A 10,760-nucleotide genomic window follows, 5' to 3' on the forward strand; every position below is an offset into this window, starting at 1 on the left:
TCTTGCCTGAAAGTCATTCAACACATTCTCCAAGTGACCAGCTGTCACTAGACGTTCAAGATTCTCCTGAATGACGGGAGTCACAGTCTTACCCTCTAGGTGGACGGCGGCATGGCCGTGATCCCGCCCACGGGGTGGCCTCTCGTCATCGACAGTATCTTCCACCTGAACTCTAAAACTCCTGTTCCTTGCAACATTCGATGAGTGACAGTCCGTCATTGTTGCGTCTCCCCACAAACGGCGTCAAATGTTACGTAGTATGAAACTAGTAAACTAATACAACAACTCCCAACTTCGGATTCTTAATTTGGAGACTTGTGCAACAATGATTGGCTCGGATCCCGGTGCAAACTTCTGAAAGTAACTGCTTTAAAAAAAATAACGCATGTTTTCAGAAAAAAAATTTATAAAAATTAATCTCTATAAATCAGATAATATGAACTGATTTTTTTTTAAAAAAATCTAGAAATCCCTTGATATCCGATTTTGATAAAATACCTGTTCAGTTTTCAAAACTCATATTTTTCTCCTTCAAGGTTTTGCATGCCCAATTCACAGTGAACTTATTGATGCATGGTGTCACATACTCAACTCGAGGAATAAATTGAATAGAAAAGAGAAAAGGATATTCTTCCCTAATGCAGCATTTGTAAGTGTTAATACCGTACTATAATCCTCTAATAATTGATTTTTTTATATCTTAGAACGTCATGTCATATATTCTAATTATGTTCAACTCCAATAATATTGTCATTAGAGCATTTGTTCTTTTATAATTACCTTGATGTTCTTTGTAAAATACTTTTATGTTCTTCTCAAGTTCGTATTATATTACTTCATAAAATACACTATATATTTACTATCCTGTCATCTTATCTATGCAGAATTTGTTGTGCATGAATGATTATTATGGTGAGTGTACTCAAAAAGATACCATTGAGTTTAGACAATCAAAATTCTTTGAGACACTTGATTTCACCATGTATGAGAACAAAATTGATACCATCAAAGGATTTAATCTTGTGAGTCATATTCTTCATACCCAATTTCCATGTTATTTACTATGATATTACTTTTCCATATACTTAAATAATATACTCTATTAAACTAATTCATTTATTCAGGTATTCTTCATTGTTCACGCTTGGAGTCACTTTACGTTATGTGCATTAATATGAAACAAAACTTTGGACATCTTGGATAATAGAATACTTGAAGATGGGGTACCCCTTGAAAGCAAGTATCGTGATTATCCTCGGAAAGTGGTAAATTTCACAATTATAAGACTCACTTATTTTATATGATAGCAACTATGTGTTATTGACAAAGTAATGTATGTTTTCAATTATAGCTGGAAGCATTTTCATTGTTCCTCCACCGTGCGGAATACAAGTGTTATAGGCATGTAGCTAAATTCAAGATACGGTTAATAGAAATGCCTTGGAGATCCAACATGAACATTGTTGATTGTGGTGTATATGCAATGAGACATATGGAAACCTACCATGCACAAAACAACTGGGATTGTGGACTATACTCAGATAATGTATGTCTCGTAGTTTAATTACTACCTTTTTAATTGAGATTGTTATTTTATTCTAATCATTATATTTATTAAAACAGTTTGAAGGTTTGAAGAAGCTAAGGATACAATACTGCATTCAATCTGACTCCCATTAGGCCCATCCTCATTAGCCTCATCCACTCCTCCATCTCCTATGTTACCAGTTTCAAGCAAATTTTCATCTTCATAAATGTCATCTAAACTTTGAATGCCATCATTTTCCGGGATTTGTTTAGCGTTTTCAGAACTCCCGACCAAGAGCTCGACCCTCTTTTGACACTCAGTGAAGGCGGCTTCCATAATATTTCTTGCACCCATATCATTTTGACTCATGATGATTAATTTATTGAAATTCCTTAATGTATTCAGCCTCCAAACACTAGAAGGGACCACTCCGGATTCCTCAACAACATGGTCATCCACTTTAGTGCACATAGCATCCTTTGTCCACCTTTTTACAATGTATCTCTTTGGAATAGTTGTGACATTATTAAGGTGAAGCACACGAAGACAATGTTTGCAAAGAAGACCAACCTCATCAAAGTATTTGCACGTGCATTGAATTGAACATGTTGACTCGTCATAGGTCACGGTGTGCATGAGGAAATCTTTCTTTGGATGCTTCACATGATAGTCATATAGTGGAGGATGCATATTAACAACTTTGGCAACACATGGTACACCATTTACAAAATTATCCTCAAATTGTAGATACATCGCTGTGGTATAAATTACCCTTGCATGTTCCAATATACCAATATCTGCCCACACTAGATGACGGTTTCCGGAAATGGTATCATAATCATCACTGTTCTCATTACTCCTCCACTCGTCAACAACCTCAATGAAACACTTGTAGAAGTCACAAAGTCCATGAGTACTATGTAGTCTCCTTGAAATAGACTTATTTGTGGTCTCACTCCATTGCGAAGATAAAATACCGCCACTAAAATAATCTTTGGAATAAGCAGGACACCACAAGTCTTTAATGACATACAAGTCCTGAATCCATTTCACTTCTGCACAGTTGTACTTTTCGACCATGCTGGAATAGAAAATAACATATATAATTTGTATTAAGAACATATATTATATGAGTTGTGAACATAACTTTAACTGTATTAGACAAACCTATTATTGGTCTCTCACAAAAATTTAACCGCTTTTAATTAATTATGAAAAAAAGCGTCATCGTATAACTAATGCTCATGTAAGTATTTTGCCAACATTATGATACCAATCGACTAAAAAATACAAGCATATTAAACAACAACTAATATTTTTCTTTTTTTTAATAAGTAATACTAACATGTTGTATAAGAAATAATTTACCTCGACTAATAGTAATTAAATTCAGCAATTGTGTCGGTGTATTTCAAAACAGTGTTGAACAAATCAGTGAATCCATCCATTGCTCTCAACTTTTTAATGTTCTTCTTAGAATTTTCACCAATATGCCAAGTACACAATCTTTGCCTTGAATTTGGGAATACTTCTCTAATTGCTTTTGCCATTGATGCAGATTGATCAGTCATAATGGTAACCGGATGCTTCCCGCCCATAGATTTCAAAAAGGTATTGAACAACCATATAAAGGAGACTGCTAATTATTATGGTTCATCCCGACAAATGGACCACATATCATATCATACTTATTAGTACGATATGTAGTGTCATGTACCAATAAATCCCCAAATGCGTCATAATCAATTTTCATCCTACTATCCCGAAAATAAAAGCACTCAAGATGACCTTCATCGTCCAGTTCAAAGACATAGTAGAAGTCTACCTCATATGCTTTTCTCTCATTGAAATACTTAATGAGTTGTTTAGAGTCACAACCATCAAGTTTCTTTTTCTTCTGCACAGCTAGCACATCATAAGCATCACTCTTAAGGAATCCCAGAACAGATTCACCTCCAGCTTCCTTTTTCAACACACGAACTGCATCCGCAATAGGTATTCCTGTTTCTGTCAAGTTACTAAGCATAGAAGTTGGTCGTGTGTCACTTTTCTATGAGACCTTATCAAGTGCCTTTTAGAAATAGGTATTCTACAATGGTTATGCTCATAACATGTTTGACAAGAATATATAAACCAGATCTTTGTCAACATCAAACTGGACAAGAGCTTTGCATCCACATCGAAAATCTTTCTTACTAATGCCTTTGGCTCAACGTTTTTTTTACTCTTAAACCCAGAACAAGAACAATAATACATGCGTTGTCGAACTGTCTTCCCATCAGCCCTATATGCTATCTTTCCTTTTCTAGTACCAAAACCATGCTTGAATGCGTAGTTATTATACAATTCATATGCTTCCTCGTCAGATTTAACCTTTCTTAATAACAACTCGGAGTGATTGCCTCCACAAACCCTAATGAAATTAAAAAAACATATAACATCATTATATTATGTCAAACATATAAAATTTTAATAGTTCTTTATAAATTATATGATGATCTATTTCCATGGTCATATGTACTTTTCTTCGTAATAGTTTCATAGTGGTTTCATATGTACTTTTCAATCAATTATAATTTTTTTCCCAGTCAGCCATATTATAATTGAATTGGCAATATGTTCTTAATATTATTATATGTTCTTTTTAAGTTACTATGATGTTATAATTCCGTGAGTCATACGTTCTTTTTCTCATAACGGTTTCATATGTATCTTTTATCAAACAACTATACAATTTTTTTCCCAGGTCGATGCCATATTATAATTGAACTGGCAATATGTTCTTTATATTATTATTAATGTTCTTTTTAAGTTACTATGATGTTGATGTTATAATTCCGTGAGTCATACGTTCTTTTTCTCATAACGGTTTCATATGTATCTTTTATCAAACAACTATACAATTTTTTTCCCAGGTCGATGCCATATTATAATTGAACTGACAATATGTTCTTTATATTATTATTACATGTTCTTTTTAAGTTACTATGATGTTATAATTCCGTGAGTCATACGTTCTTTTTCTCATAACGGTTTCATATATACTTTTTATCAAACAACTATATAACGTTTTTTTACAGGTCGATACCATATTATAATTGAACTGACATATAATCTTCATATTATTATTGGAGGATCTACAAGTTACTACTGTGTTATAATTCCATGAGTCAGATCCTTTTTACATCATATATTCTTATTTACACAAGTTCAGTTCAGAAAAAAATTGAAATTTACATAGAAAATAACATTGAATGTATCAAATTCTTAAAAGAACATCAACAAACACCAAATAAAACTACATCTTATACGTCAGCACACTTATTTTTCTATAACAAATAAGAACAAAAAATAGGAAAAATGAGATCAACGAAATAATATTAAAATACCTCCTCCTTGTATGTCGATTCCATCTAATATATCTTCGTCATTGTTAATGTCATCCGAAGCGAAACGACAATCCGAATCATCTCGAAATTCACAACAACCATTTTTGATTTTTTTTAGCACAGTAAGTTAATCAAGTACCTCTTAAATTTGTATCAATAATAATATCAATGTTTTCAAAAACAAAAAATAATAAATAATAGTAGTTTATATTTTTGTTTTTGAAAAAAAGTTACTGTGATAACAAATGAGATAATATGCAAATGAGAGTTTGATACTATTATTTTATTCTATTATCTTCACAATCATTATTGGTTAAGAAAAAACAAAATTCAACTACCAACAATTCCGGGAAGGATTTGCGGTTTTCTTGTTTTTAGGAATTTACATTTTTTTTTCCAACTCATTGACCGGTATTTGCCCCTTGCGGGATTCAGCAAGTTTTCAGGGATTTTTTGGATTTTATAATTTTTTTTAATTAATTAATTTCCTATAGTTGCTTTTTGCGTTTTATATGTAAAATGATGTGTTTGGGAGTGAGACCACGTAGAGGAAGGTGATCTCTGGTCCACCATCCAGGCCTTGATTTTTCACGGGTAGTTTATTTTGTTTCTTCATTTTCTACTAATGTCAAACTTGTTATGGAGGGTCCTGTCAAAAAAAAAATTGTTATGGAGGGGAAATGATTTAAATAATCAACGTAAATGAAATGGAAAAGATTCAAATAAGGAGGGGAAATGAAAATAATCATTGTCATTTGTCATCTTAATGCTTGTTTGGTATCTTAGTAGAGTGGAAATAATTGAGAGGTTTATGATTAACGAAGGAAATGTAATTTGTTTCACTAGTTTGATAAGGGTAACAAATTAGGAGTGTATATTTTCCTCCGGAAATAGTATTTGTTACTTAACACTCATACCAGGCCAAACATTTAGAAATGAAAACGCTTTTTTAAATTTGTTCTCAACATCGAATTTAACCATAATAAACACCCTGTTAGTAGACTCAAAATTTTATACTATCACATTGATCGATTTTATTTTCACCAAATAATAAACATTGATCGATTATATTATGATACATTGAAAATGTGATAATATATTTAGTTAGTTAGGGAAAACGTAACTTGAATGTGACGTGAGATCACTTGTTTAATCTCATATCCTCATTGGGGGATCAGAGCTCAAGGTGCCAAAATTGTCTATCTATCAATTACATTATTAAATTTTTTGAAGAAGTTAAGGAGCATTTCGGGTGTTTTCCTAAGAAAAATAGAGAAGGTACTTTGAAAGTTAGTTTTACAATAATGCACTTTATATATAGCTACATGCAAATAAGGCATATATTTGATATGATTTCGTCATTTATCTTAGGTGTTGTTTGGTTGGAAACTATTTCCCTTGGAAATAGAAATTCCTAGGAAATACATTATGGGTGTTGTGTTTGGTTGGAGGGAAATGGGAGAAGCATAGGAAATACAAATTCCAAGGGAAATAGAATTTCCCATGAAACATGGGAAATCACTCACCAAACCCCCCTTGGTGAGTAATTTCCTAGGAAATGCAATTTCCTATGATGTCAACCAAACAATTTTGTCTAATTCCTAGGAAATTAACAAGGGAAAGAATTTCCCATGAAATGTAAATTCCCATGGGAAATTACTTCCCATGTGAACCAAACGAGGCCTTAGAGTCTGAATAGATAGTTATGATTTAGTCAAGAATAATCTTCATGAAGGTAACAGCTAAAAATGTTTTTTTTTAAAAGCAATCATTTATTTTATAACTATGCAACCTATAAAAACATAATTTTTTAGATGAAGAATGATTTATTTTTATTCTTCCTTTGTAAATCTAGTATGTGCAACAACAAGAAATAGAAGTAGAAGAATATAATATGAGTTATGAATTATATATAGTAGGAATTAAAGAATAATATAATAGTAATTACATATTATAATAATGGTATATTTTTATTGTCAATTGCGTGTTACACGGCCACACCAGTGTTTCAATCTTAGAGGTTGAAGGACCAAATCTCAACTCTTGCAAGAAAGATCCTCAAATTTTCCCTCCATGTAAGGGTCTTCAATTTACATTTAGAAAAAAAATTATTACACGGATTTCATAAGTAATATGTATAACTTCACAAACAAATGTATACTATCCAAAGCATGGAAAGCTAGTTAAAGAAGAAACATCTCTCTCTAGTTTTTCTTTGCTAGGGTTTGAGAGGTAGTTGTGGTATTTCACATCTCACACTCGATTGTTCGAGAATTGTAATCCTGCTTGGGATCACGATTCACGAGTCAGTCTCGATGGCTGATGAAATCTCATCTCGAATTATTCAAACCTAAACATAATGGCGGAAGAGGAGAATATTGTTGACCTCGACGAGATACCCAATGACGATCTTAACTATGACATAAATCTGACATTGGTAAGGAAGGTTCTGACAATTCGTTCATATAACTTCGAAGCATTGAAACGGACGCTAAACCGAATATGGTCTATCCGGAAAGGTACCCTTTTTCATTCGATTGAAAATAGACTTTTTGTTGTGCAATTTGCTCATGCCAGGGACAAAGCAGCGGTGCTGGCGAGTTGCCCGTGGACCTTTGATCAAAATCTAGTCATTCTCAATGAGTTCGAGGGAAGCCAACAACCATCTAATATCCTAATGAACTTCAGCCCCTTCTGGATTCGGTTGTACAACCTCCCTTTAGGGTGTAGGACTTCTCGACATTTGCGGTTAGTTGCGGGGAGTAGAGGTCAAGTCCTTGAACTGGGGATAACAATGGAGTTCCTTGGGACTCTTCGGCCAGGGCTCGAGTTCTCATTAATGTCTCGAAGCCCTTGCGAAGAGTTCGAAAAATCTCGAGTAATAAAGGAGATGCGGCTATGGTGGAGATTAAGTACGAGAGGTTACCAACCTTTTGTTACCTATGTGGAGTTATAGGTCACATTGGGCGTGATTGCTTGACCGTTTGCGAGGAGGATAGAGAAAGGGAGAAATAGTGGAGTTGTGGATTGGAGCTTCTCCTAGGCGTGGTAGACAAAAGATGGAGGAGGAGACTAGAAATTTCTTAAGCTGTGCTTAGAGTCTAAATTTCGAGAGCCCTTGTAATGAGGTGAATGAAGATAGAGGGTTGCTGCTCACTCCCTCTCCCCCAACATGCGTCGGACCAGTCTGAGGCTTCTCGAGTGGTCCAAACTCGTGTGCAAGCTGCTAACACTAATATTGTGTCTATGATTGTCAGTTCGCCCGGCCATGAAGGCTTCTATTCTTCCTTGTGTAATAAATGATCCCCTTGTCACTTTTGTTGTTGGTAACTGTCACGATGTTGTTAGACCTTGCAAAATTAAAATGTTAACTCATTCGAAAGTAAAGGTGAACAAAAATGTTACTTTCTGCAGTGCATCCGAATGTTGAGGGAGATTCAGGTGCAAAACGTAAAATCCCTGATATGATAGTGATTAATAAGGATAACATGTGCGTTGATTTGCTCTCTAAAAAAAATAAAATGTGTGCCGTGGATACCCTTGGTAGTAGGTTCAATACTGGTGAGGCGGCGGTTTGTTCAAACCAACCCCGCCAGGGATTATGAATCTTTTGTGTTGGAATTGTCTGGGATTGGGCAACCCCAAGACAGTTCGGTTTCTCCGCAGGTGGAGTTCTGTAAATAATGTATGCCTATTATTTGTGTCTAAGACTATGATCGATGGTGATGAAGCTGCGGGTTTGAAGTCTAGATTTGGATTTAATAGTTCTTTTAGTGTCAGAAGTGTGGGGGAACTCAGGAGGGTTGTGTGTTTTGGAAGGCAAATGTTACCGATTTTTCTCTGGTTTCCTTTTTGAAGAACCACATAGGTGGTGATGTTAAGGGGGTGGACGGTAAGATGTGGCGTTTTATTGGGGTGTGTGTGGGTGGCCGTAAACATCTCAAAATCAAAAGACTTGGGAGTTAATGAGATCTCTTCATGATTTCGAGGGTCCTATCCTCTATGGGGGCGATTTTAATGAAGTTTTGTACTTGAGTGAGATTGCAAGAGGCGCTGGGGGAGAGAAAAGAAGTGTGTCGGATTTTCAAGAATTGGTGGGGGATTTGTAGCTTCGTGACCTGGGCTCTAATGGTTTGTGGTATACTTGGGATAGAGGAAAATCGTTGTGCACCCGCATTAGAGAATGGTTGGACCGCTTTCTAGCCTTCCCTCTTTAGTGCGATCAGTTTTCCGAGGCCTCCGTGTATCACTTGGCTCGTCAAAAATTGGACCACACCCCAATTATGGTTCGTTTGATTGTTTTCATCCGCAAGAACAGAAAGCGCAAAAAACTTTTTCGCTTTGAGTCGCTTGGCTTCTTGATGATGAATGCGAGAAATAGGTGAAAAATGCATGGGAGAGTACAGCCTCGGTTTCTTTCATTGGACATGCCTCATGTGTGGCTCGAGATTTGAAGAGTTGGAGTGGGATGCGGCTTAAAAACCTGGAGAAGCGAATACTGGAAGTGGATGAAAAAATAAAAATGTTGTGCAGCAAGATAATGCAGGGGCCGTGATTTACTTGTTGTCTGCAAGCTAATCTTGATGACTTGCTTGAAAAGCAGGAAGCATATTGGTTTCTTCGTTCGTGAGTTGTTGATATCAAAGACGGGGACAAGAATACTAGTTACTTCCACCATAAAGCAAGTGAACGGAGGCGCAGCTGCGCAAGAACTACATTAATGGCTTGTTTGATTCTATAGGGGTGTGGAGGGATGAGGAGGAGGATATTAAGCTGGTTGTTGCGGGTTATTACAAGAATTTATTTTCTTCTACCTCCCCGTCTGTTAGTGATATGAACTCGTTTTGGAGGTTGTTACTTCAAAGTTTTCTGCAGAGATGAACATTATTGATTTGACTAGGGGTTGTACTAAGGAAGAAGTGTGGGATGATTTGAATCAAATGCACCCTTGCAAAGAGCCCCCCGTTTGTTAGCGCTTATGGCATATGGTTGGTGATGAGGTTACTACCTTGGTCTTTGGCATCATTCACGGAACCTGTCCTCCTGATTTTTTGGATAAAAATAAATGTTGCCCTTATCCCAAAAGTGAAATCTCCCGCTCTTGTCTCTGAGTTTCATCCTATCACTCTCTATAATGTTATTTATACACTTTTTTCAAAATTTATTGCTAACAGGTTAAAAATGATTTTGTAAGAGGTTGTATCTGAAAATTAGAGTGCTTTTGTTCCTGGAAAGTTGATTATAGACAATGCTCTTATTGCCCTTGAACTGTTATCGAAGTAAGGGGAAGAAGGGTTTTATTGATATGAAGTTGGACATAAGTAAAGCATATGATAGGATTAAATGGTGTTTTTTCCGTAGGCTAATGACAAAGTTGGGATTGGCAGATTCATGGATTAATATAGTCATGTCTTGTGTGACTTCTGTGCATTATTCCTTTATTATTAATGGTGATGTTTTTAGTGATGTTTCTCCTTCTAGGGGAATCATGCAGGTGATCCTATCTCCCCATATTTGTTTATCCTTGTTCCATATGCTTTTTCATCCCTTCTCTTAAAAGCAACTGCGGATAAGGTGATTCATTGAATGCAGGCTAGCAGAAATGGCCCTGAAATTTCTCACCTTCTCTTTGCTGATGATAGTTTACTCTTAGCTCGAGCCTCCGGACAGAAGTGCAAAACAATAGTTGATATTCTCAACAAATATGAAGCTGCTTCCAGTCAGAAAATACATATTGAAAAGTCGGAGATTTCTTTAAGTAGAGATGTTAGTTCTGTGCAGCAGGGCGACAAAAATTCTATGCATTGGAAGAGTTGGGGTGTCCTATGTTCACCCAAGTGTCT

The 10,760-nt window shown here is 35.5% G+C and overlaps 1 protein-coding gene and 1 long non-coding RNA gene across 2 annotated transcripts; one reads left to right on the forward strand and one right to left on the reverse strand.

Moving 5' to 3' along the window:
• Positions 1 to 1,154: 1,154 nt before the first annotated feature.
• LOC130590999 (uncharacterized) lies at positions 1,155 to 1,662 on the forward strand. The gene is made up of 3 exons (XR_008968878.1): positions 1,155 to 1,265; positions 1,352 to 1,546; positions 1,624 to 1,662. It is a non-coding gene; the product is annotated as an uncharacterized LOC130590999 (long non-coding RNA).
• Positions 1,662 to 2,608, reverse strand: LOC130591177 (protein FAR1-RELATED SEQUENCE 9-like). The gene is made up of 2 exons (XM_057394112.1): positions 1,726 to 2,608; positions 1,662 to 1,666 (listed from the first exon to the last, which is right to left on the reverse strand). The coding sequence occupies exons 1-2, from the start codon at positions 2,606 to 2,608 to the stop codon at positions 1,662 to 1,664; spliced, it is 888 nt and encodes a 295-aa protein (XP_057250095.1).
• Positions 2,609 to 10,760: the final 8,152 nt, after the last annotated feature.

The sequence above is a fragment of the Beta vulgaris genome, chromosome 4, assembly GCF_026745355.1.
Source record: "Beta vulgaris subsp. vulgaris cultivar EL10 chromosome 4, EL10.2, whole genome shotgun sequence".
Taxonomy (NCBI): Eukaryota; Viridiplantae; Streptophyta; class Magnoliopsida; order Caryophyllales; family Amaranthaceae; genus Beta; species Beta vulgaris.

Coding starts and splice junctions, on each gene's coding strand:
- LOC130591177 (XM_057394112.1), bottom strand. CDS start 2,608: ATGGTCGAAAAGTACAACTGTGCAGAAGTGAAATGGATTCAGGACTTG.